Raw genomic sequence first — 27,202 nt, 5'->3', positions numbered from 1 at the left:
TTTGAAGTTTGTGGGTCATGTAAAAAATCTACTGCATATTTACATACTTATTTTCAGAAAGGTTACAAGCTTTTTCCCATTTGGCACTGACATTCAAAGCTCATTTGAAACAGTCAAAAGCAATTTGCTGAGGGTTTTGTAAGTGATCCAAATACTGCTTCAATCGATATTAGATTGTGTGTTCACTGCTGCCCATCGGGACTCTCAGCTGCTGACCTGATGGAGTCAAGTGTGTGTTAAAGGATGTTCAGTAAACAGTAGCTACAGGGCAACAATCGAATTGCTAATGAGAAATCTAAGAAGCTCCAAATGCAAGGAAGGACACATATTGTGAATGATGATCTCGTAAAAACTGACCCAAAATCCTCTTGTTTTGCAAAAAAAAAGTTGCAACTACAGACAGATTATATTTGTCAAAGAACGGGAGCAGGCTGGGATGCCATAGCCTTAATTTTGTTTAGGGCTGAAGGCTTAAAGCATAATTAAGTCATTTACATATATTTGTATGCTTTAATATCAGACACGTAAGCTATATGTTTACAGAGAGTAGAGCCAATCAGGCTAGTTAAGTATCTGAACACATCTAATTCAATATTTAGAAAGTTTAGGATAACTCAATTAAACTCACCATGTGTGGCATTGGACAGATAAGGACTAAACAGCTCCATCGTGTGGACAAGCTGCAGCCTGCTGATGGTTAGTGTTGTACTCATGGTTGTACTGCGTTGTTGAAAAAGTATTTGTAATAGTTTTGTATTTTCTAATAAAATCCTAGCTCAAAAGGGTACTTGTGGTTTTAGAATCACAGATTTGTAAAAAAAAAAAATAGTCCACCAAAATATATGTTTTATTATAAACTGTTTTATTCACAACGCGTGAATAAAACGTTAACAAGTTAGATAGTGTGTCATATTTATGGCTTGAGATAGCCTACTTAACATTAAGCTATTTTTAATAGGTATGTATTGTGTATTAATCAAGAGAGGGCAAGCCTTGCATGGTGAACCTTTTTATTGATTATGAATATTCATATTCCATAAGATTTAAATCCTTCTGTTTTTATTTCACATACGTGCATGTTAAGTAGCTGAAACATCACATTTGTTATTATTTTAATCATAAAATGAGTAAAGGAAGATATGATATTAAAGGATGTTTGGATTTGTTAACTTATAAGGGAACATTAAAGTCATAATTTCATGGGTCATTCACACGTGATTGTTGTGAATAATGAAGCCCTGTGCAAATCAAAACACGTGTGCAGCCACGCTGGTAGAAATTACGCGCCGGTGCGCACTGCGCCTCCTTCCAGCCTCAAGCAGAACAACATCAAACTTTAACAGCTTAAATAAATATACTTTTAGAAATTAAGAAGCCGAGTTGAGAGATTCACCTGATCTGTCCAAGTTTGGGAATACAAGATCAATTGTAAGGAATCGAGTGGACGTTTTTTTTTAGTATCAAAATCACATTTAAAAAACGAAATGGATCGATAGTTTAAGTGGTAGGAAAAACCTCTGTCAGCTCTCGTCCGAATTGACAAATACATATGTGTCATGTCGGATGAAAATAATTCAGCGGAGTCAAACATTTGCCCTGAAAGTGAGGAATGTGCTGCCGAAGATTCATTTGGCTTTGGAGATGATCTGGAGTTAAATCGGTTCGATGGATTGCCCTTTTCCTCGCGTTACTACAAACTACTGAAAGAGAGGAAGACTCTGCCAGTGTGGAGGGTCAGGTGCGAGTTTGAAGATGCTCTGGTAAACAACCAACTGGTTATTGTGTCCGGGACTGCAAAGACTGGGAGGGGTACACAGGTAAGAATATGCACATTGATATGCATTATGGGAAAGAGAGTTTAAAAAGTGTTTTTTTTTAGAGGGATTCATTCAGCTTATATTTATTTTCAAAGGCAGATTTGTTCCCTAGTCACATGGAATCAGACTGTCTAGCTTCTTTATGACCTTGGGGGCATATTAGAGTTCAGGAACAGTGCTCTCCCTTTTACTTTTCTCCTCTCAGGGACATGTTGACTTCCTTCAGACTATGCCCAAATACCACAGCATAACCCAATTTGTGTGACGTTACTTGTTTTTTTGTCCAGCCTATTCAGTGTAAAACAAATTTGACATGTCTGCTCCCCTTGATTTAATTAAAAAGACATTTCTGCCCAGCGTAACCATATGCATCTAGCACAAACTTCTCACTTTGATATATTTAAGATTCCAGTTATGTGCATTTTTGTTAAAATGCACATAACTGTTTGTTTACATGCAAAGAGGACCATTATGTGAGCGTGTGAAGGCTGCCCAGCTCAACAGATGCTGTTGTGTCACTGTCAGTCTGCCTGACAGCCATGCTTCACAAAGGCTCCAGCAGGGTGTTAGGGGACCTCCTGCTGCTAAGCCCTGATCCGCCTCATGCTGCCAAAGCAATTTTGTATTATGAGCGATAACACCGTAGGATACCTCCTGTCACTGTTTGTTTTAGCTGTTGGTGCAACTTAACCTCAGGCTTGCCTTGAAAAAGTGACTATGTGAATAGAACATGTTGTGTAAGATGGAGAACTTTTTAAAGCACTGTCAAAAATGAACGATGAAAACAAAATTTAGTGATAACTCTCTTTCAGATCCCTCAGTGGTGTGCAGAGTTCTGTTTGTCTGCCCAGTACCAGCATGGCATGGTTGTGTGCACTCAGACCAGCAGACAGCAGGCTGTAGATCTGGCCTTACGGGTGGCAGATGAAATGGACGTCAACATAGGCCACGAGGTGGGATACACCATCCCTCTGGAGACCTGCTGCTCCTCTGATACTGTTCTGAGGTCTGCTCTCAATCTGTTTAATATCATCCACAAACTGTCTCTCCCTCTCTAATCATTCTTTTGACGTTTTGATCCTAAACATGGATAAAATGTAGTTGTCATCTTGAAGCTGCCAAACGTTGTCGCTGCTGTTAAGCAAAAGTCATATTTTCTTGCTTTATAATATTAAAGGAATGCTTAACCCACAAAAAAACGGGTCATATGTATAACTTGGCGCTGCAACAGAGAAAATATATCCAAACATCTGTTTACATACTCTCACACAACTAAAGCAAAAGTCTCATATGCTCACTACTTGCCGAACACATGTGCTTGAAAGAAAACCTTACTATTTAACCAATTTAAAACACTTAGAATAGTGAGCATACAACTGGATATATGAGACTTTGATTGTACGGCATGAGTTTGTAAACTGATGTTTTGATATCATTATGCTTCTGGTAACTCTAGCCCCCGTTTACTTTAAGAAATGTTCCTGTTTTTCGATCAATTGGTTCAATGTTGAGGCCAGTGGAAATAACAAGGTTGAGCCATTTATACACATAAGGTTTTGCGTCATGTATTCCTTTAACACCTCTGACGGCTTCTCTCAGGTACTGCACGGACGACATGCTGCTGAGAGAGATGATGTCGGACCCCTTCCTGGAGCACTACGGGGTCATCATCATCGACCAGGCCCACGAGAGGACAGTGAGCACAGACATACTGCTGGGCCTCCTGAAGGACATCCTGCTGCAGAGGCCTGAGCTCAGAGTGGTGCTGCTGGCCATCCCGCCCTTCACCAACAAGCTGCTGAGCCACTACCACAGCGTCCCCCTCCTCAGCCTGGAGCCCCCATCCCCTGCTGAGGTGGTGCACAGCCACAGCGGCAACAAAGACTATTTCTTCCCAGCACTGAGACTGGTGCTGGAGATCCATCGAACCAAAGAGGAAGGGGATGTTATTGTGTTTTTCGCCTCAGCTGAGGTAAGACAATGTTGCTTTTTTTTAGTAGTGGTTTACCTGGACCAAAGCTGAGATCGGCCAATAAAAACCCTTTATTTGATCTCATGAAGTCCCTAAGTGACACTGAACAGTCTGGTGGATCATCATGGGCCAGGTCATTTGATTTTGTGTTCCCATAACAACATGTTGGTACATGTGACAGAACTAGCCACCATTTCAAAAGCTTGTTTTTTGTTGCTAAAGGATTCCAGCCATTTAAGAACTATAATGCTTGCATAACATGTCCTTTACATACAACCTGTTGTGAAAACATTTCTTGATCAAAGTGATGTGAAACAAATAGGATAAATATCGCTGTGACATTAATTTCACATCGGGACATTAACCTTACAATTTCTCAGAAAATCTAGAGTGACGTATTCAGTATGTAACGATTAGAAATATGATCTGCTCAGTTAATTTAGCTGATTCAATGATATTTAGTTAATATATTCTACATTCCTCAATTCAAAGAAATTTAAACCAAATTCTTATTAATACGAATTACTTTACCATGAACGCCCAATGTGACATATATGTAACTTTTCAGATCTCTGACACTATGGGGGGGGGGGGTCTATTTAGTCTCAATTATCATTTTCCCAAAAGTAGAAATGGGTCTGGGTTCTTATGGGTTAAGGAATTTACTTTCGTCTGCAGGAGGTTAACTGTGCCCAAAGCATCCTGCGGAGAGAGGGCACCAGGCTGGGGGCGGAGCTGGGCCGGATGGTGCCTGTGGTCCTGTGCCCGGGCCGGGTTGGGCTACCTACTGCCCTCTCTGACCCACCGGACTCCAAGGAGTCCAGGAGGGTCTTCCTCTCTACAACACAGGGGGAGGATATGTGGTGGGCCGCAGAGTCTGTCAACTTTGTCATTGACACAGGAGTCCAGAAAAAGATGGTATGTGTTTTCCTAACAAAACGTATCAACCTTAAATGACCTATACAGTGTATGTATGCTGATGTTAATGTGGTTTGACATTTTACAGGTGTATAATCCAAGAATAAGAGCTAACTCAGAGGTCCTGCAACCTATCAGTCAATGTCAGGCAGACATACGCAAGCAGCTGTCTGGACCAACAGGTAATTTTAAAAGGTCAACATTAGTTTCTTTCTGATGTTTCCAAGTGATAATCTGAAATCTGAAATCTTGACTATAATCACCTCTGGTTGGCAGAGGACTCTCTGCTCCATAGCTTCTCTTGATAACTGGACTTCAAATCACACCGTACATTTTACATATTCTATTTAATATTTAATCATTTAAAAAAAAAATTGTTTTAATGCTATTTAATTTCTTTTTGAGACATTTTTTACATTTTGGATTTTTTATTTCTAGTCTTTGAATTCCTCTAATGTGCAATGCCTTGTCTTTTTATGCTGCTGCAATGCAAAACATTTCCCAAATTGGGATCAATAAAGTACTTCTTATCTTAATAAAGCTGAAGGAGCAACATCTGAGTTCAATAAATTAACTTAAATAAAATCTAAATGTCTTTATTGCACTAAGTTCCATGTGTTCCCTAGGTAAATGTTTCTGCCTATATCAAGAAGACAGCGCGTTTCCTGCAGAGAAAGCCCCACAGATTTTGGAGTCCAACATCTCACCGACAGTCCTGTTCCTAAAAAGGATGGAGATCGCCGGCCTTGGACAGTGTGATTTCATCGACAGACCAGGTGACATAGCCTGCTAGCACACATCAGTGAACAAGCATTTGTATTCTCTGCCTACTGGTTCCCACAGACAGCATCTCTCTCCCAGCCTAAAACACAGCCAGAGAGGTGTATGAGGGAGGGGCCATTTTTTGGCTAGTGGAAGCACAAATGAATGTTTGGGCCTGGTCAGCCATGATTGAGCTGAGCTGACAGTACCCTGCTACTAACTATTGTCTGCGCTCTAACCAGCCCTAACACGAACAGAACAGGCAGAGGGAGGCCAGCTCATTAACGATCATACAGCATGTCTCGTTAGCAGCAAGACACGAGTACAATGAAGAGGAAGAACAAGCCAAATATACTGTAGTATTTCCAAAGTCTTGTACAATGTGGCACAGAAGTTACTTTCCCTCATATGCATATATTACTGGTGTCTTCTCTAAGAGATATATGGGATTTTGAAAGCTTAAAGCCACTAAGTGAAGTTATTGTTTGTGATAAGAGCAACGTTATTGTTTGTGACAAGTGAGTGGGTGTAGAAAGGTTAGGTGAAATGGTTTACAGTGGCTGTAAAGGGGCAGTACAGGATGGTTCAAGCGGGGCCGTATGAGGTTATCCGCCGTCCCACCCCCAGTTAGGAGAAAAAGGCAAAAGTAAGAGGATGGAGCAGTAGTAAACCCTATTGCAGCCACCTAAAATAAATCTGAATTTGTTCATGTGTATGTTGTATTTAGAAAATGTATACAGTCAAAAACATTTATTGCAAGAGGAACTGAAGTAGAATATACCTGCAGAACATTGAAGTTGCTAATCTACTGTGGCTTCAATTTGTTAGTTAGTGTTATTGTGTGACTACCTTAGTTTGGATCCATCAAAGTCTCACAATTACACAAAAAAACAAACTGATCTAAGCAGCAGTGGACCACCAACTAGCTTGTTCTGTGATGTAAAAAAATTGTATTTGTGAATGGAGTCTGGCTGTCTTTAATAGCATAATAGCATGCATAGATATTACTCGTTAGAAAAGACTGGTGAAAACAAAATGATGCTGCATACTTCCTATTCCTATACTTATTATTTTATATTTTAACTACTCCTTTGAAGTATTAGTGATGTTGCCCTAAAAATCAACAGTTCCATACACCGAACATGAAAGAAAAAGAGATAAGACAATTTTGTAACACTTACAATTTTGCACTTTTTGGATTCATTCATCTAATGTATCACACTCAAACTGTCTGGCCCCCTGTTGCAGATCCTGAGGGTCTCATGCAGGCGTTGGAGGAGCTGGATTATCTAGCAGCTCTAGATGATGATGGCAACTTATCTGAGATCGGCATCATAATGTCGGAAATCCCTCTGGACCCTCAGATGGCCAAAGCGCTGCTGGCATCCTGCGAGTTTGACTGTGTGAGCGAGATGTTGACCATCACAGCGATGCTGTCAGGTAAGTGCCATGTGATCCAACTTTCCAATTTTAAATAAGATTTGTTCCCAATAAGTGAAGACTATAATCGATGTGTGGATTCAGCATCTGGACATTATTGTAGTATCTCATTTGCAGATGTAGCTGCAGTTTTCATACAGTGAAACAGATGCTCTTTGCTAAGGGTCTCTGTGATGATGACCTCGTTGTTTCCTTGTTTTCTAGCGCCAAGCTGCTTCATGGAGCCCCCTACTGGCATGACCCACGAAGCAGCCAAGTGTCACAGAAAGTTCCAGCACCCTGAGGGTGATCACTTCACCCTCATAAACATCTACAATGCCTTCAAACAAAGCCAGAGAGAACAATGTGAGAGGCAGAACCAATCCACTCTCAGCAAATACAGTCCAATTTTAAAACATGCTGCAACTCTCTTAAACTGACGCATCCTCACTGCAGTGTTTCTGAATCTTTCCTTCATTGTTGCCAACAAAAAAAGAATGTTTAATAAATAGATCCTTGTGATGTCATGCGAATACAAGTTAGCATATAGGACAATGTATACACTGAGGCAATTTGAAAGTTCTTGCATTTCTTACCAAAAGGAATAGCAAGGATTGTGCAAGTATGCCAACTTCATAAAGTGTGCCAAATAAGTTATTTTATGCTCTAAGGCAGGGGTGTCAAACTCAAGGCCCGTGGGCCAAATCCGGCCCGCGACTTCATTTTATGTGGCCCCACAAGAGCTTGCAAAAATATGATATGTTTATTATACGGTTGCATGCTACTTTACAGAAGCACGTTGCCCATAAACTACATGTCCCACAATGCATCTCAAATTTGACTATTTTCTCAGAATTTGACTTTTCTTTTTAACTCATTTTGTGACATTCTCACTGAAGAGACTTGCAATTATTTGCCCTAGACTTCTGCTTTCAGACGTAGTTAATTATGAAGTTATTACCCTATCCGATAATAATCCAATGCAGGGCCAATAATGTAATATAATAAATTGTATTATATATATTACCTATTTATATATGTATTTTTATATAGTCTTAAAGTTACAACCGGCCCTTTGAGTGCAACCATAATGCGAATGTGGCCCGCAATGAAATTGACACCCCTGCTCTAAGGTGAAGTCTGACCTGATGAATCAGTAGGTTCCACTGTGGGCCTTGTTTTTATGGCTTGACTAAAACACTGTTATTGTATGTGATGCATTCTTTCCCCCAGACTTCACTTCTCAAAAGTGGTGCCAGGATTACTTCCTGGATCATTCCGCCCTGAAGACAGCAGAGGCCACTAGATCAGAGTTGACTGACACTCTGAACAGGATCGAGCTTCCCATCTCTGAGCCCTGCTTTGGAACCAAGAGCAACACACACAACATCAAAAGAGCTCTGATGGCCGGGTTCTTCATGCAGGTATTTTAGAAAATCAATATTAAGGAATTCACCTCCAGTGATTCACCAGTATTTAAGATTGCTGCATCCTTTTTTGTAGATCGCTCGGGACGTGGACGGATCAGGAAACTACTTCATTCTGACACACAAGCACATGGCTCAGGTGCACCCGCTGTCCTGCTACGGGGCTCAGTCGCACAAGCAGGGGCTGCCAGAGTGGGTCGTTTTCCACGAGTACACCCTGTCGGAGAACAACTGCATGAGAACCGTGTGTGAAATTTCCCCTCAAGTGTAAGCCAATCCCTTTTTTTAGCTCACTAAAAGATATGTCGTGCAAGCAGATTATAATTGATTTCTACTGGATTATGTTATCACGCACCACACTGGGGAGACAAACATGTTGGGATTGTTTTTGTTATTACTGTCAAACTGAGCCATTTGGTCACATTTTCAATCTTTTTTAATCCTCTTAAAATCTCATTGTTTTTTTTATATAAAAAGTAACACTCTATTCATTTTAGGTACATTCAAATGGCACCCCTCTACTTCTTCTACAACCTGCCCCCTAGTGAAAGCAAGGACATACTGCAGGACATGTTGGACCCAGACGCATCCAGAAAATGTGAAGAGAAACAAAAAGACATCCCAGTGAGCAACCAGGACGACAGTGGCTGTGGAATCGGGTCGCAGACTTATGACAGATGTGTGATTCAATGATCTGAAATCAAAAAATGTGAAAATATGGACTGTAATCCTGTCACCAAATGTAAAATGTTTTTGTCGATACAAACCATTGACTGTAATAAGTTATTACTTTGCCTAAAGGTTGTTTGATGGTTAGACATGGCGAGCAAATAAGTTTGGCTCTCGTCATGAGAGCATGTTGCAAAGTAATGTTAATCATGAACCTGTTCATTATCCAATAAGGTTGTTTTCGTCTTATTGTGCCAGTAAATCCCTTTTTCCTGACTGCTGTTATGGGCAGCTCTCTATTCTGTAATTGAATTCTCCCTTCTCACCGCATTTTCCCTTTTTTTAATGCAAAGCTGTCTTTCTCATAGGTGTCTGGTTTTGAACCTGAATCATGATGTACGAGTTGACATGCTGCCAGTTTAAGAAAGCAAATGATTGTCAAGGCATGTTGATCTGCAACGGATTTATTAATAAACAGTAGCTACGATATACTGGGATACAAAATCACTGTAAACTCAAGATTTTGCTGCCGTTTTACAAATTAACAATGCATCATTTTCCTTTTAGTCAACAATCAAGATCCAATGTTTGAAAATAATTTACCGGGTTATGTTAAGGGTTATATATAGGTGTGTTATCAATGTAGAATTAACCATTCAGTAATTTGACTAAGTGACATCTCATTTGACTTCAAGCTCACACATCACATTTATCTTGGTTCATATAAACAAGTCTAAAAGACATGACTTGTTGCATTTCTATTCATATTCACATGATATATTGGGTGTATACTGCTGCAGTATAAGCAAGGTATCTTAAAAATGTGACATGTACTAAATGCACTATTGTAGCTGACATTACAAAACATTTTCTGTTACAAGGGTATACTAGTACAACCATTTCCATGAGTATGAAAAGGGGTTTTAGTTTATTGTAAGGTTCACACAGTTAGGTATTCTTTGAGTTTTGCCATGATAGCAGGCATTCTGTCGGCTGGGATCAGCATCACCGTCCTGAACGGTTTCATGGGAACATCATCGAACGACCACCTGCCGCTCAAACACGAGTCTGTCTCTTCCTGGACCGAGTAGTGGAACTGTAAGATAGCTTGCTGTAAGGACAATACAAGTCATTATTTAAATCCAACATCTCTGGAGACTTGATAGTAAAAATACATAGTTTTAGCTCATTGTACAACAAAAAAATATTCAATTGAAGTGTTATCCAGATACTGCATGTCATAAAACATTTTGAGAGCATCTCATGCATTACCTCAAAGAAGAATTCCTCCTCAGCATTGACGAACAAGTATTCATCTTTGGGAGCTGCTCCTCTGGCTGGGACACTCTTGCTCACTTCTTTGCAGGTCTTGCTGATCATCAGACAATAGTGACACTTCCCACTGGGCATATTCGTCCTCTGAGCTTCAGCTAGTTCTTCCCTGGAAGCAGAAAAAATATATTAGTTTAGTTCAGAGGTGGAAAGTAGTGGAGTACAAATACTTTGTTACTGTACTTAAGTAGTATCAGTACTTTACTCCACTACTTATTCTGATGACTTTCTACTTCTTACATTTTTAACACTAATACCTGTACTTTCTACTTCTTACATTTTTGAATCAGGCTGGTTACTTTAAATTTAATCTGCGTTTGGTTGCGTGATCATTATTATTTAGAGTCATTGTGTGCCTATTGATTTGAACACAATCCATGTATCCATCATTTCCTGGTCTTCTCTAAAGAAGAGGGACCAATGAGAACTTTGTCATGTTGCTGTTGTTCAGCATCGAAACATTCATTAGCTAACAATCACATTATTGTTGTTCTATTTATATAAAGTGAGGTCAGTTACTCTTTAAAACAGATGGTAGTTATGGGTACTTTTTACTTAAGTATGTTTTGAAGCCCATACTTCTTTACTTCTACTTGAGTAAAGAGGTTTAGTCAGAACTTCTACTTACCTGAGTATTTTTTAAACACTAGTATCTGTACTTCTACTTGAGTTTACTTTTTTCAAAAGACTGATTTAGTTTTGAAAAGAAAAGTAAGATTGTTCTACCCTTCATATACTCTATTCTAAGTTTTACATGCATTCATATAACTAACACATCTTAAAAGTGTAATTTTTGTTCCTTTACAAAGCACCATCAGGTCATTTAGGACCGAGCAGAACTCACTGGAGCTGTTTGTGTAGTGGCAGTGCGATCTGGGGGGGCACGTTGATGAAGCGCTCGCTCAGCAGTAACCCCACAGGCTTGCTGGGGTCATTGAGGATCAGCTCGATCTCTTCTGTCATGCTGGGGGTAGAGCTCTTCTCACACTGATCCACGATCAGTTCCTTCACCTCCTCCACACATTGCACATCCTGCCAATGAAGAAACATGTTAAATTCCTACAAAATCAGAGCGCCAGAAAGCCAATTATTCTGTAAGGTTAGTGCCAGGGATGTTACCTTTCTCTCTGTAAGGTTGAGCATACTGATGAAGCCAAACACTTGATCTGAGTCTTCATCATCGCTGTCTTCTGGCACCTCAGCTTGCTGAAGAAAAGGGAAAGGACGAGTGAATACATGTTAGGGCTAAAAGTCTAGAATAGTCCCCTGGTAGATCTGACTTGACTTGTAACTATGGAGCAACTCACCTTGATGACACTTCCAACATGATTCTGTTGAATGATGAGGTCTGTCATCTCTGATGTATTTACATGAGCCTTCAGGAACAGCTATATCCAAACAAAATACACGTGAGCCCATGCTAAAATATAACACAACATATTAACTTTAAGATTTAGATGCAAAACAGAAGTGTTTTCTCAAACCTGTTGAAGGAGTTTCTTAACGCCGTCGAAGTCGTTCGCTGTAATGTTGTGAGCTTCGAAGTCCACCATGACCTCCTGCAAGCGAAACATAAACAAAACACAGAGTAGTTAGCACAACCTAACCTGACTGAAGTAGTCACTTCATTTACTTTTGTTACGTTTTTCCGAGTAGTTGTTTCAGGTACTTTCGAATGAATGAGTAACATTTATTTAATTCCACACAGGTTTTTGTCGTGCACTTTGTATTGAACATTTTCAAAATAACGATAATAAGCTACTAAAGTATACAATTCCCGTTTAAATAGCGAAGTAATGTTACACGTTTAATCCTGCCTGAAAACAATAACACATATAGCTAAAGTGCCTCACTGTGTTAACATGTGCTGACAGCTGAGTTAGCTTGTAGCTAACTCGCTGGCTAGCAAGGCCGTGCACATCACGGCTTTTTAAAGACGTGGTTGTTGTTTTACCTCGTTGATCTCCTCCTCTGATGCCTCGCTGTCTTCATCCCTGGAATCACCTGCCTCCTCTGAATTTTCATCGGAGCTGTTTTCAGTTTCCCCGTGATTTTCACTCAAACCTACTGCTCTCCTCTTAGCTGAAGAAGCCATGCTTGCAAAACAGAGAACGCGTGTCAACTAAGTGGGCGGGGAAAAGGTTAAAGTGCATTATAAGCAGGAAACTGAATGCCCCAAGCCGCCATCATGGCTCCATATTTGCACGACTTGCCGTTTGACGTAGCACTTCGGAGCCGAAATGTGAGCTTGTTGCGGAAATGGAATAAACCACTATATAAAAAGGGGATATTAGTTATTTAAAGGGTGCCTAAACTACTGTTTCCGTTACACATAGGAAGTGCTATTAAGCGTTTTGTTGATAATATTTGATTTGTATGGTTCTAAATAATATTTTTTCACAATTTACTTTATTTTTATGGCAGGATTGTCAGATATTGAATGTTATTTCTCCCATTCTTGAAAGTGCCTGACTGTTGTAATGCTCAGCTGTGGGGACAACTCAAGGTAATATGTTGTAGTTTATACTATAAACGTTGTAATTCATATAAATGCACCTCAAAAGCAAGATATTTAGCCACTTATCAGCAGCTGGGTTACATTTAGGAAACGGTTAATACCTAGTTAAACTGTCATTCTGTCTTGCTAATGTAAACAATAACACACGATTTGGCTAATGCTACATAGTTACTACCGTTAAATGCATGTAACGATGGAAGTGTGGCACTTTTGCATTAGTTTGATCCTCATGCACACAGTCCATTAATCGTGACTAAACATTTCTGTTATCAGCAGGTTGCATATGACCGTTTTGGGGTGTAGCTTAGCTTGCTGTGACTTCACACCCTCTGTCCTCAGTGTTGTGGCAGTCTTGAGGTTCTGACTTTGGCTGAATTCATTTTTAACCTGGTTTTGTTCTCTTGCATTCCTCCCAATTTATTTGTTTGATTTAGCGTTTTTGGGTCTTCGTCAAGATGCAGGTGCTGCTCCTGAAAGAGCCAAGAGATGGAGAGTCTGGACCTGATCCTTACATTCAGGTAGATGCACATGTTTCTAACTATGACTGCATTCATATTAAGTATTTTTAGCAGCAGTGACAGTAGGCTACTCCTCTGCATTTTAATGCACATTTGAACAGGACTTCCCTATTTTGATTTCACAGGAGCTGGCGTCACATGGACATAAAGCAACCCTAATTCCTGTGCTGTCTTTTAAGTTTGTCTCATTAAACACCTTGTCGGATAAGGTAAATTCTGATGTCATAGTATTGGATTAAAATGGGTTTTATTTGTGTATAAAACATACAGTTTTGTATCTGTTGTTCAATATATCTTCCGATGTCAGCTTTTCCAACCAGAAAAACATGGAGGTCTTATATTTACCAGTCCAAGAGCAGTGGAGGCAGTGAAGATGTGCTTAGAAGCAGAAGAAAGAAGGGAAGGTGAGAGCATATTAAGGAATTTCCTTTAAATATATATAAATGTTGTAACCTGTAACATATTCAAATGATCCCCTGAAAGCATGCGTTTACTTAAATGTCTATCAATTCTGCGTAATTTGTTTCTGCACTGCTAAATGAGATTTAAAAAAAAAAGTGTTTTAAATGTTATCATTGTTTTTATTATAACTCTAGAATGGAACAGCTCTGTGAAAGAGAAATGGAACAGCAAGTCCATATATGTCGTCGGAAGGGCAACTGCTGCATTAGGTAAATTGTTGTCGTATATAAAACATTTTCTTTGGAATTGTTGCTTTTTTTGAACCCTTGCTAAGTGAATGGTGATTCCAGCAAAGTGTGGCAGGCACCTGGTGTTGACAGAGCTGTGTGAAGTGATGTTACTACCTTCAGTCATTTGGAAATAGGTTGTACACAAGTGACAGTTTGCTGCAAGGTGTAGCACCTTCCTGATGTTTGCTTTACCTTGTTTCTTCAGTGACACTTCAGCTCTTTGTTGTGAGAGTTGAGTAACTAACTTAAATAACAATAGAACATTTTACTGATGTATTGCTGATATCAACAGTCCATATCCTAAAATATAATTCTAATCCTTTTTTTGCTACACAGTACGGAATCTGGGTCTGAACCCTTTGGGCGAGGACACAGGGACAGCAGATGTCCTATCACGTCTTATCATTGAACGTAAACACATTACTTTATACTCCCTTATTCGATACAGTTCATTTCAATAGGAAATACACAATTGTTCCGATAACTCATATAACCTTATACCTGATTCTCATCATAGGAGAGGACAGAAATATTCCACCACTTTTCTTCCCCTGTGGCTCGATTAAAAGAGAAGTGTTGCCCACGGCTTTAAGGGAAAATGGTAAGCCCCAAGTGCAAGATTCAAGGTGATAGAAGTCCCATTGGGGCTTCACTAATTATAAAATAATAATTGTGCTACCTATATCCCTTTTGGGGATCGGTTTCTTTTGTTTCCAGGCGTGCCCCTAGAGACGCTGACTGTCTATCAAACAGCTGAACATCCAGATCTGGAGAAAAATCTAAAGAACTATTTCACGGAGCAGGTAAACCCCTCCTCCTTCTGCAATTAAAATAAAAAAAGTTTTAAATGTAGCAAATGTTTATATTCTGCTTTTACAGGGCACTCCAGCAAGCATCGCTTTCTTCAGTCCATCGGGAGTGAAGTTTTGCCTGGAAGTTGTACGGCGGCTGTCAGGTGAACAGCTGCCTCAAATAAAGGTGCAGCTTCCTCATTATGCACATCAACTATTGCATTAATCTGTAGTGTTTTTATAGATGTGCAGTGCCTCTGAAAGTCATTTCAACTTATTTTTTCCAGTTTGCAGCCATTGGACCTACCACCCAAGACGCCATGATAGCAGAAGGCCTGTGTGTCAGCTGTGCTGCAGAACAGCCAACAGCTGAACACCTGGCAACAGCAATAGCCAAATCGCTACAGTGACAAACCACAGGCCAGCAGCAGCACTTAAATCCATCCTCTTTATCTTCTCTCTGTATACTGCATTATTTATATTTATTGCTATTTGTCTGTTTTACTTTTACCAAGATTTAATGTATATCAGGTAAATTGCACTAGGGAAAATACGCTTTTTGTGCCATACAAAATGTAAGATAATGTAATTATAATATTTATGTGTTTTTATGTTAAGCTAAAGCAAGGCAATCTAGAGTTTGTATTTGGGAATAAACTTTGATCAGTGTGATGCCATGGAAGGTTTGTTTCGTGGTTATTCATTGTAAAACAATCCAGTGTTGTGTGTATCTGTGTGTGTGTCCTATTCAAAACAGGTGTTGGCAGAGTGGCGTTCTTAAACTGTTATTGTCCACATGAAAGTAAAGATTTAAACCTCTCTCCACATATCAACAGAAGCCCATTTAAAACCAATGGAGCATGTATAACACATCCACTCCATTCAGTCATCTTGAGCTGTTTGAGACAGTAAACACAGGTTTACCTTTCACACAAAGCTAAGGAAAGTGGGACACCTCTAGAGAGTCACACCTTGTGATGGGTGTGGAGAAACTCAGGATGTGCCTATAAAGCACTGTGGCTTCAAACTTACTTGTAGACAGTTACATGAGTAAGCCAACGCCACGATGCTGACTTTTATCCAGCTGATGATTTTGCCTCTTTGGATGAGCATTAGCTCAGCTGATGCGGAGAAACTTTTCCATAATCGGGATCATTCTGATATAGAGACCCTTACTTCTCACCACGCTGAGGTCATAACTGACAAGTTCACAGCAGAGGTAAATATCTTACTATTATTATGTTCCTCTGATTTTGGTACTCCAGCATTTATTAGATTAGACATGATTGATTATAGGAGTCATCTGATGTACCCATATCTTGTTCTAGTTATTTCTCTCTAGATATGGATTCATTAAGCCGGTGAACTGGGAGGAGATACAGTTTGAAGATTCAGATGTCTCTTTTAACGATGACTTTCTGGATAACCTTCAAGATATGATCCAGGAAGGAACCTCAGTGCATCACTCAAGGGATGCTCTTCAGGACGGCGATTACGACGACCACAATAGTCTAACCAAAAACCTAGCGTTTATTTCAGCACTTAAAGAGTTTCAGAGGGTTTCCGGTCTGCCTGCCACAGGCGTGTTTGATGCAGCAACCAAGGTGGCGATGAACAAACCGAGGTGTGGAGTCCCTGACAAAGAGATTGACCTGGATGCGCCTGTAGCACCTGAGAACAGTAGAGCTTTAGATACTGAAAACAGTTCCAATAACACTTTAAATGAGACTGACAGTAACAACACAATCAGTGACTCTTCTTATGGCACTGCCTACTCCTTCGAAGATGACATATTCAATGCTAATGACACAGAAAGTATTCTCACAGGCATTTCCAATGACACCAGCTTGAATTTCACATCATTTGATCCAATTTTAAATAGCACATCTCTAAACAGCTCAAATTATGTGGACAGTCAAATGTTGAATAACAGCGGCCATCAGAGCCCAGCAGTACAACGCAGGAAACGTCACCTCGCCACTCTGGTATCCAGAAGCAGGCACAAAAGAGATTTGAGTCAAACAGGATACATGGCCTTCTCTAAGAGGGTGTTAAAATGGAGGCTGATAGGAGAAGGCTACAGCAGTCAGCTGTCCATCGAAGAGCAGAGGTACATCTTCAGACTGGCCTTCAGGATGTGGAGCGAGGTGTCTCCGCTGGAGTTTGTGGAGGACACACGTTCCCCAATGGAGGATGTTGATATCAGGCTGGGCTTTGGCACAGGTACGTCAGACTCAATACACTTTTTCTTTTGAGGACGTTGTGTTTAAAATGTCAACATTATATGCACTGCTAGTATTTGTTTTAGGATAACATCACTTCTTTCTGAATGTTAATCTCATCTTTCAGTGATAGCCAGATAATGAAATGAAAGCCAGTTAATAGCAAAGCTTTTCTTATAAGAAAGTTATAGTAAGTTTCTTAGAATAGTACATTTGGGTTTCAAATATTGGTACATTTCACAATGCTATCTCCTTTCACTAACTAATCTTAGAGAAGCCATCCATATCTATGTATCTATTTGTTTTAATTTAATAAAATTAATCATATCACCCCAATGAGCCATATTGTCTTAAGTGAAGTTACATTTTTTAAAACTGCTAAAGTACAATACAGAGTTTGTTAGTAACTCTCTTTGTCCGATATTAACAAAAAATGTAATTTTTAGTGTTAAAAACTAAAATATTTCAGCTGTAATGGCCATCGTAATTTCCCAATAGTAAAGGAATATTTTGTTTTGGTACAATAAAGCTTTACTGCTAGCAGCTGTTTGTATACTTTTATAAAGTAAAATATTGCACTATGTGGCAATCATGTTTTATTCAAATCCCCAGACAAATCAATGCATCTTTTGTTTGATTCTGTGGCAGGACGGCATCTGGGCTGCAAACAGAGGTTTGATGGCACTGGGCAGGAATTTGCACACGCCTGGTTCCTGGGTGATATTCACTTTGATGACGATGAACACTTCACTGCTCCCAGTGCTGGCAGCGGGATCAGCCTTCTCAAAGTAAGCATAATCAAAACAAATTATCAGAAAACTGTCTAATGAAAAAGAAAAACAAGGTTTTTTTTAGTCCAACAGCATTTTTTATTTCCTATCTTTCAGGTAGCAGTTCATGAGATCGGCCATGTTTTGGGTCTCCCTCACATCTACAGAGCTTCTTCCATAATGCAGCCCAGCTATCTGCCCCAGGAGGCCGGCTTTGAGATGGAATGGTCAGACAGGAAGGCCATTCAGCACCTCTATGGTACATGGATACAGCACCATCTAGTGGGATCACACCCTGAGAGAAACAGATTCAGGTTTATTTACACACTTAACATTGACACAAAACCAGTATTTGTTCCATATTGTGTTTGTGTTTGAACCCAGGGGGCTGTAAGGGCCGATTCAACACAGCTTTTGATTGGATCAGAAAGGAGAAGACCCCTTATGGAGAGACAGTCATCCGCTTTAACACGTACTTCATGAGGAACGGCTGGTACTGGCTGTATGATAACAAGAGTAACCGCACTCGCTATGGAGACCCAGTGGCCCTGCAGGCCGGCTGGCGGGGGATCCCCATGGATGGAGTGGATGCGTTTGTGCATGTGTGGTCCAGAAAAAGAGATGCTGTTTACTTCTTCAAAGGTAGGTCTGCCAACAGATTTTATTTGTATTTGTTTAATGTCTGTCAATATATTTTGTGACTGTTGTTGTTGTGTCCAGGTGCTCAGTTCTGGAGGTATGACAATGAGAACGACCAGGTGTTCAGACAGGACCCTGAAGGTCACCGCTACCCGAGGTTGATCTCTGAGGCGTTCCCAGGGGTCTTCGGTCCCATCGACACAGCCTTCTATGACAGGAGAAACTCTCGCATCTACTTCTTCAAAAACGCACTTGTAAGAATCTCTTTCAACATGATAATTGGGGAGATGCATTGGAAGCACATATATTAGATTTGTTGGGTTAAAATAGATTTAAGGAATGGATTGTGTGAGAGAAGAATAACAAAGAAATAATACTTTACGGGATGGAATATTACTACTTGCAATACACCTTAACATTAATAATTGTGTGGCCTTGTAAGTAGGACCCTCTGTCAAAATCAAACTAAATCTGTTAAAAAATTCCTATAGTTTTATTACACTAGACTAGACTATAGTGCGATGCTTGTGGACATTGGTGATTTTTTTTTTATGTGTATTTACTATTATTATAATTCCATTTAATGTTATTTTATTTGGTTTTATTCTTATTGCATTTACTATACTTTTGTATTCATTTAATTTTTTTATCTGTTGTATTGTGATTGTTAAAGATATCAAAAATCTGATTAAAAATGAGAAAAGCTAGGTCCTGTTATTACAGCATAGAACAACCTGCAACAGGGTCCAAAATAATACACAGAGGGAATGAAATAAGTATACATAAGCAACGTGTTAGAGGGACCAAAGCCCAAGCGAATTCATTGTGTCTCTGCATTATGAGGGAACATATTCATTCAAGCAAACCTGCTACACTTCCTCTGTGGTTTGTTTGCGTGTGGTAATTTAATTGATTTCTATATAAGAGGAAAAACAATTATCTGTTCAAACAGGTGTATGCATTCGACGTGGGAGCCAACAGCTTGGCAAGAGGCTTCCCCAGAAACATCAGAGACGTTTTCCCTCCAGTGGTGAGCGGAGACCATCCAGATGGCAACATCGACGCTGCCTACTTCTCCTACACCCACAATGCCATCTTTCTACTCAAGGGCGCACGCTTCTGGCAGGTGGTGAGCAGCCGAGATCGCTGGCGCCGGCCCTTTCTGCCACGCAACGGCCTGCTGCCACACAAGGAGGTGGATCAGCGCTGGTTTGACATCTGCAACGTTCATCCCACTGCACTCAAACTAAAGCGCTGAAGCACAGATTAATTCAACCCTACTGGTGTGAACTGAGAGCTTCACCTGGTGGGGTATGTACACATGTTGTCATACATGTAGGAATCCATTATCTATTTAATTAAAATGTTTACCTTTTTTTAAAGACAAAAACAAGAGTACTTTGTATACTTCTGTTGGCTTAGTTTCAATGAGGTGTGATAGGTCTATTAATATATCAGCCACTTTCTCTCTAAGAGGTGCCAAATGCATACTGGCATTGTGAAGGACGTCTTATGATGAATAGGTTTTTAGAGCATTACTGAGAAAGTACTTATTTATAGAAAGAACTATTGAAAGTGTATAGAAAGGAAAATGTATTCCCAAGACTCACAGTGGTTTCTGGGTAAACTTACAGATTGTATGTATGCATTTTATGTAATGATTTTAAATATATCTTCAAAAAAAAATGCCCACCATAGATTAACAATCATTTACATTCCTCGTTTTCTTCTTAATTTTGCAATATGTTGTTGTGAGGGAGACATAACAATGCTACAACAAGCCATACCAGCACTTTTGCGCTGAATGTATGACACTATCACTTTTTTTTAAATCATTTGGGAAAACTTGAATCTAAAGCTGCCTGCAGGCGGGAAAGAATATAACATCAAGTCAAATAAATATCCCTTCAACGCTCTGATACAGCCTTTGCAGAAGCTTTTGGTCTGATCTGTAAGAAAAACCTTTAATCTTAATCGATAAAAACTTGGAGATTGTGGAAACATCTTTCCAGTGATGCGCTATTTTAATTCCATCTTGTGACGGAAGGTAGCATTAACGATTTACACAATATCAATCAGGAAACATCCTATTTAAATGTAGATTGAAGCAAAACGATTGAAAAAAAAAGGACTTGCCTTATTACTTAATTCTGTTCCATTTCATAGTAATCATTGGAGCACTCTGCAAAGGAACAGACATCGATTCTGTGATCAATATGTTACTTGAACATTCTTATTAATTCAGCGCATCTTAGGAGATTAAGCTCCTGGTGGGCCCCAAATAACTAGCGTTGTGCTTCAGGCGCTGCACAGACTATATTAATAAATTGAAGTCAAAATCAATTACAAGCAAAGGAACACAATGTCATGGTGGCTACAGAGACGCATGTCATGAGACAATGAGTCCTATAGAATGAGCTTTCTATGGAAGCAGCCTACAAATATCCTTGTAATATTTCTCTCTTGATGTGTTATCAGATCATTATTTCTTGTCATTTTCATGGTATATCTACGTTTTGAGTGACTAAATAGCCATGGGAAATACATTTTCTGGATTCTTGTTTCAAGTTCAGCTAAATTATTTTCATTGTTACAATTTATACAAGCATATTATCCCTCCAAGAGAACTGATAAACATCCTGTAATTCAGCGTGAAGTCACATCTGTTTGAATCTATTATGCCATATGTTTGTTGCTGAGTGTTTGACATCTCAGCAGGAATTATTGATAGACTAATATTGAATCCAGTGCGTAAAATGATGCAGTGCAGTGATCTGTTTATTCAACCCATTATGAAGCGCCATACATCTCCTGCACCCTGGAGTTCCCCATACAGACAAATCCTAAATACAAACTGTTATTCACACATGCGAGTCCCCGGCTGCACAGCTCAATGATCTGTGCTTTTGCAGTAACAGTACTGCTATTGAAGCTCCCTTCCCATACACCCCGGGCCTCTTTGGATGCGACGGAGATAAATGAGATCAGTCATGCTGATGGAGCCCGAGCCGCAGTACAGGAGAGATTCAGAAAGCTGTGTCACGGCATAGGAATCCCCATGGGAAGCATGTTCAGAGAATGGGACAAAACTCTGTAACAAAAATCTCAGAAAATCCAAGACGTGAAAATATCTGTTGCCTCAATTATGTCTTAGAGCCTTGTGGAAATCACTGGAATAAATCTAGTATCATTTCAGTGTCGTACAGTCATGTGTCCTTATGTGTGCCTTGGGATTTCTTTAACAAACTGCTGCATGTGTTGCATTTGAATATTAATAGTTCAAGGCTGATATCACTTTGAATTTGTTCATATAAAGAAAACATCTCCAGGATTTCTCCTGTGATGGAAATGATGGCATTTCATTCTGTGAGTCTCGCTTTGTGGAAAGGATGTTGAATAGTTTCATTTATTGTACGCCTGAGAAATTGTACGTGTCATAATATTCACACAGCACTGTGAATATCTTTCATGCCCTGTCTGCTCTTGTAGTAGCAGAGCGAGTGAAGTGATAACCTCCTCAGGAAAGGGAATAAACAATTCCATTACTTTAAGAGAATTGATCCGTGGGATGGAGAGGACTCGTGAGGATGGAAGAGCTTCCTGCATCCCGTTCCCCTACCCCACTTTTTACCTTGATACTTCCTCATCCCTTATTTATTATAGCCCACCGAATGAAACTCAAAGCCATTTGTCTTTTTGGTGCCTTGTCAAAAAGGCCTATAACACAATTGAAGTTGCATTATAGGGCAGCAGACGACTCAACTTCTCAACTACAATTTTACCCTTTCACCTTGATCCATGTCATTAAATGATCATGTCTGACAGACAAACAGCCTTGTAATTTTTTCCAATCTGCAAAACATTGTAAGCATTTGACAAACAAATCTAAGAAAGAGTTTTAATCCCTAAGGTTTCAAACATCTAGATCCTACACTCTACAATAATAATGGAGTCTTTTCGTCTGACTTTCCCAGCTTGAAAAAAGTCCATATCGCTTAAATCTATTTCCCCATTTTTTAACAGAGGCTTATGAAGATATAAAATCTAAATGTTACCCCTATCGTTTCCCAAATTGGGATCAATAAAGTATATACAGTGGGGCAAAAAAGTATTTAGTCAGCCACCAATTGTGCAAGTTCTCCCACTTAAAAAGATGAGAGAGGCCTGTAATGTTCATCCTAGGTATACCTCAACTATGAGAGACAAAATGAGAAAAAAAAATCCAGAAAATCACATTATCTGATTTTTTAAAGCCTTTATTTGCAAATGATGGTGGAAAATAAGTATTTGGTCAATAACAAAAGTTCATCTCAATACTTTGTTATATACCCTTTGTTGGCAATGACAGAGGTCAAACGTTTTCCTTAAGTCTTCACAAGGTTTTCACACACTGTTGCTGGTATTTTGGCCCATTCCTCCATGCAGATCTCCTCTAGAGCAGTGATGTTTTGGGGCTGTCGCTGGGCAACACGGACTTTCAACTCCCTCCAAAGATTTTGTATGGGGTTGAGATCTGGAGACTGGCTAGGCCACTCCAGGACCTTGAAATGCTTCTTACGAAGCCACTCCTTCGTTGCCCGGGCGGTGTGTTTGGGATCATTGTCATGCTGAAAGACCCAGCCACGTTTCATCTTCAATGCCCTTGCTGATGGAAGGAGGTTGTCACTCAAAATCTCACGATACATGGCCCCATTCATTCTTTCCTTTACACGGATCAGTCGTCCTGGTCCCTTTGCAGAAAAACAGCCCCAAAGCATGATGTTCCCACCCCCATGTTTCACAGTAGGTATGGTGTTCTTTGGATGCAACTCAGCATTCTTTCTCCCCCGAACACGTCTAGTTGAGTTTTTACCAAAAAGTTCTATTTTGGTTTCATCTGACCATATGACATTCTCCCAATTCTCTTCTGGATCATCTAAATGCTCTCTAGCAAACTTCAGACGGGCCTGGACATGTACTGGCTTAAGCAGGGGGACACGTCTGGCACTGCAGGATTTGAGTCCCTGGTGGGGTAGTGTGTTACTGATGGTAGCCTTTGTTACTTTGGTCCCAGCTCTCTGCAGGTCATTGACTAGTTCTCCCCGTGTGGTTTTGGGATTTTTGCTCACCGTTCTTGTGATCATTTTGACCCCACGGGGTGAGATCTTGCGTTGAGCCCCAGATCGAGGGAGATTATCAGTGGTCTTGTATGTCTTCCATTTTCTAATAATTGCTCCCACAGTTGATTTCTTCACACCAAGCTGCTTACCTATTGCAGATTCAATCTTCCCAGCCTGGTGCAGGTCTACCATTTTGTTTCTGGTGTCCTTTGAAGGCTCTTTGGTCTTGGCCATAGTGGAGTTTGGAGTGTGACTGTTTGAGGTTGTGGACAGGTGTCTTTTATACTGATAACGAGTTCAAACAGGTGCCATTAATACAGTTAACAAGTGGAGGACAGAGGAGGCTCTTAAAGAAGACGTTACAGGTCAGTGAGAGCCAGAAATTTTGTTTGTTTGTTATTGACCAAATACTTATTTTCCACCATAATTTGCAAATAAATTCTTTAAAAATCAGACAATTTGATTTTCTGGATATTTTTTTCTCATTTTGTCTCTCATAGTTGAGGTATACCTAGGATGAAAATTACAGGCCTCTCATCTTTTTAAGTGGGAGAACTTGCACAATTGGTGTCTGACTAAATACTTTTTTGCCCCACTGTATCTATCTATCTATAACACGAACCCAATGATATACTGTACATTCTTTACATTCCTTGGCAAGCAAAACATTAACGTATGCACAATACAGTTTTAAAAGATGATCTATACAACGTCTAATGGAACCCTTCCAAGTAATTACTTATTCATATAAAATAAGACATATAAAACATATATAAAGATCACTCAAACTACTCCGCAGTTTTGACAGGCCATTAAATAGCATCTGTACTTTCTGCTGTAACTGCCATATTTAAATGTAAATGTGGGGATTCAAATTGTGTGCCTTCAGATAGGTAAACTCATTTTTCATGCGACAGAAAAAGTGGCCAGTAGAGGGCAACCTGAGCACATGGAAGTAATTATACTGGTCCGCAAGACTTCTGAATTAACCCTGTCTGTTTTATGGCACCTTCAAATTCATTTCTCTGTGTTAGTATGTATAGGCATGTTTCGCATTAAATGTATTTGATGTTTTGAATAAGCTTTTGATCTGAAAAGCGAAAGAGAAGAAATCTTCAAGTTGTTGTGTTCCATGTTGACATTATCCAATGTCAAAAAGTGATTTTGGACGAATGATTATGAATCCAATTGAAGTACATTGGAAAGTTGATGTATATTGTTTTTTGTGATTTAACTGGTAGCTATCTTGTATTGCATTTTTGCAATTCTGTGTTCAGGTTTTTTTTTAGAGAAATGTGAGGATTCTTTATGTATTCTGTGCGTGTCCCCTGTTGTCAGAGGCCTCTGTGGAGATGTTGATGTGTGTGTGTGTGTTTTTATCCTGAAATGACAGGTTATGGAAATACATTTACCTGGGTATACACAAGCTCCGTGCTATGGTTCACTATGTCTGAAAGGGAATTTGTAGCTACTTCCAAAGATTCCTCTGCCATACTGAGGTAGAGTGCGGATCAGCATTTCTTCTGGGCTAATAAGCGAGGAATTCAGACTTTCCTGAAAAGCGGATTTTGAGTTGAAAGTTGTTTTGCGCATTAACTCTGAGTGGCATCGTTAACAAGGCTCTGGCTTGTTTACAGTGGTTCAAAAATCAGGCAGTCTCTCACCTCACTCAGCAAGAGACACACAGGAAACACACTGTAATACACACAGGTACACATACTGTACATAAGCCCACATATGTACACACTTTTGTGCTCTCACAATAATCACATACACACATACAGATTTTCCCCCACATTTGTCTTCCTCCCCCTCTCCCTCCTTTACTTTCTGCTTTTCTTCTTGCCCTCAGATATAGAGGTTCAGATTAAAAGAGAAAAACACTGGCTGATGCCTTCACGACTGCCTCTCAATTTCAAATTCAAATCAATATTTCAAAAGCTTTTATCATCAAATAGTTTCGAGCAAAGTGTTGCTCACTAAGGATCTTTAATGTGCAGGAGAGGTAAATAGGATTTGGAATTCACAAACCTAAGCCCTCCTGCCGTCATTATACCGCGAAGAAGCAGTTTCTGGAGACGACAAGTATCTCTGACTTTATATATCCCTCCTTGGTTACAAATGCAAGCAGCAGTCATATGCTAAAAGGAAATAGTACAGTAATTACATGCCTTCTCTTGAGAATAGTCCATGTATCAAACAGACTCATTTGAATGAGGAATCAACATCAATTCAAGTGTAATTAAGCATTGTGTAGCCTCATGCATAATGCAGCATTTAAGTAAATACCTGATAAACAAATACTGTGGGTGTGATATTTTTTTTTCACATCTGCAAAGCGCCCAATACATTTAGGCGGCCCACTAATTTGTCTGGGTATGTGTTGGAGAACTCTCTCCCACCCACCACAAACTGAACCTTAACCTTTGGCTGAGGAGGAGATTTAGAGACAAAACAAGGGGCTTTCTGGTGATGTCAGTGTGAGTGGCAGCTGCAGGTCAAGGAGGGGGGGGGGGGGGGGGACGACGACGACGAGGCTGTCCCACGCATGGCCACAAAGAAGTGAATGGCCGGCCGCCGCCGCCGCCTCCGATTCCAAGCCTGGTAAAGTGACAGGAAACGTACGTGCCGTGGCGGGCTTTGTCAAAGTGGAGGGAGATTGAAAAGTTTACTTGACGATACGATAATACTTTAATGGTCAGATCAAGTCTGAAATTTGACTTGCATCAGCAGCTCCATTTGTAAAATCAACATGGACAAGTATCAGGACACAATATGTGAAAAAAAAACATTTAACATACAGTAACATCATTATCACTGAAATACTACATGCTCAAAGACCCTTTAGCTTGCATTTGGATTTAGCTCTGTATTTACTGTTAGGATTGACTGGTGCACAAAGGATGCTTCAGTCTGACTTTATTTAACCGTGGGACCCTGTATCTCCGACCTGATTTTGAAATCCAGACTTTTTACCCACCAATGTTGTTACCACATGTCAACAAAACTGCCTTTATCTTATGAGCCCTTTTATTCTCTTCTGAGGGTCAGAAGCCCACCTGCTTTTAAGACCACTTGTACTTTCAGGAGCACCAAACAAGGAATGTTTCAAGTGGCCGAGCATTGGGGTTCCTCCTCCTCTCTCTTTGCCTCTGTTTCTCCTCTCACCCACCACCACTACCACCTCCATCTTGGCCACCTCCTCTCCTTATCTCCTCCCTCCTTCTCCATCTCTCTCCAGATCCCACACTGATTTCCTACTCACCTCAGCACCCCCACCCTTATTTCTCCTCCAACCTCCCTCTCTTTTCCCGTTTCTACCAGGAACAGATGGGGTTTAACTCGGGGGGGAATGATGGTTGGGTATGAACAGTCCCTCACTCAACCGAGGGGGAAGGGTGTCACACTTTGTGGTACATGCCAGTCTGTCGGTGCAGGTTTCATTTTCAGCCTTCATTTGTGCTAGAAGACATATTTTATATGTTGTAGGTCTTTTGGAATGTTTTTTTTTTAATTACAATCCAAGAATGTAGACACTTTGGCAAACACTGAAAAAACTAAAATATTGAATTTAATTAAATGTATTATGTCAACAGATTTCACATAACTGTATTAGGTTAGTTGAGAGCAATACTAT

General features: G+C 40.0%; 4 protein-coding genes across 6 annotated transcripts; 3 read left to right on the top strand and 1 right to left on the bottom strand.

Moving 5' to 3' along the window:
* The first annotated feature begins 1,246 nt into the window (after positions 1 to 1,246).
* On the top strand, positions 1,247 to 9,473 carry dhx32a (DEAH (Asp-Glu-Ala-His) box polypeptide 32a). Its single transcript, XM_079657404.1, has 11 exons — positions 1,247 to 1,817; positions 2,630 to 2,823; positions 3,417 to 3,789; positions 4,468 to 4,707; positions 4,796 to 4,889; positions 5,334 to 5,483; positions 6,718 to 6,909; positions 7,114 to 7,254; positions 8,122 to 8,312; positions 8,392 to 8,582; positions 8,813 to 9,473. Exons 1-11 carry the CDS (start codon positions 1,557 to 1,559, stop codon positions 9,006 to 9,008), a joined length of 2,223 nt encoding a protein of 740 aa, XP_079513530.1. The 5' UTR covers positions 1,247 to 1,556; the 3' UTR covers positions 9,009 to 9,473.
* Positions 9,433 to 12,510, bottom strand: bccip (BRCA2 and CDKN1A interacting protein). Its single transcript, XM_079657406.1, has 7 exons — positions 12,271 to 12,510; positions 11,801 to 11,875; positions 11,624 to 11,704; positions 11,436 to 11,522; positions 11,161 to 11,348; positions 10,257 to 10,425; positions 9,433 to 10,095 (listed from the first exon to the last, which is right to left on the bottom strand). The coding sequence occupies exons 1-7, from the start codon at positions 12,409 to 12,411 to the stop codon at positions 9,925 to 9,927; spliced, it is 912 nt and encodes a 303-aa protein (XP_079513532.1). The 5' UTR covers positions 12,412 to 12,510; the 3' UTR covers positions 9,433 to 9,924.
* uros (uroporphyrinogen III synthase) lies at positions 12,490 to 15,517 on the top strand. Of its 3 annotated transcripts, XM_079657412.1 has the most exons (11): positions 12,532 to 12,558; positions 12,782 to 12,822; positions 13,269 to 13,352; positions 13,478 to 13,561; positions 13,660 to 13,756; positions 13,949 to 14,023; positions 14,381 to 14,455; positions 14,562 to 14,645; positions 14,762 to 14,847; positions 14,924 to 15,022; positions 15,123 to 15,517. In XM_079657412.1, exons 3-11 carry the CDS (start codon positions 13,290 to 13,292, stop codon positions 15,243 to 15,245), a joined length of 786 nt encoding a protein of 261 aa, XP_079513538.1. In that variant the 5' UTR covers positions 12,532 to 12,558; positions 12,782 to 12,822; positions 13,269 to 13,289; the 3' UTR covers positions 15,246 to 15,517. The 3 variants fall into 3 exon arrangements, with proteins under 3 accessions (XP_079513536.1, XP_079513538.1, XP_079513537.1); XM_079657410.1 differs by lacking the exon at positions 12,782 to 12,822 and having other exon boundaries at positions 12,490 to 12,558; XM_079657411.1 differs by lacking the exon at positions 12,532 to 12,558 and having other exon boundaries at positions 12,565 to 12,822.
* A 138-nt stretch (positions 15,518 to 15,655) lies between these two features.
* mmp21 (matrix metallopeptidase 21) lies at positions 15,656 to 21,661 on the top strand. Its single transcript, XM_079657405.1, has 7 exons — positions 15,656 to 16,054; positions 16,164 to 17,058; positions 17,706 to 17,845; positions 17,945 to 18,086; positions 18,212 to 18,469; positions 18,548 to 18,720; positions 19,419 to 21,661. The coding sequence occupies exons 1-7, from the start codon at positions 15,902 to 15,904 to the stop codon at positions 19,722 to 19,724; spliced, it is 2,067 nt and encodes a 688-aa protein (XP_079513531.1). The 5' UTR covers positions 15,656 to 15,901; the 3' UTR covers positions 19,725 to 21,661.
* Positions 21,662 to 27,202: the final 5,541 nt, after the last annotated feature.

This window comes from Notothenia rossii (genome assembly GCF_949606895.1).
Source record: "Notothenia rossii genome assembly, chromosome: 11".
Classification (NCBI taxonomy): domain Eukaryota; kingdom Metazoa; phylum Chordata; class Actinopteri; order Perciformes; family Nototheniidae; genus Notothenia; species Notothenia rossii.
This window is presented reverse-complemented; position numbering and strand designations above follow the sequence as displayed.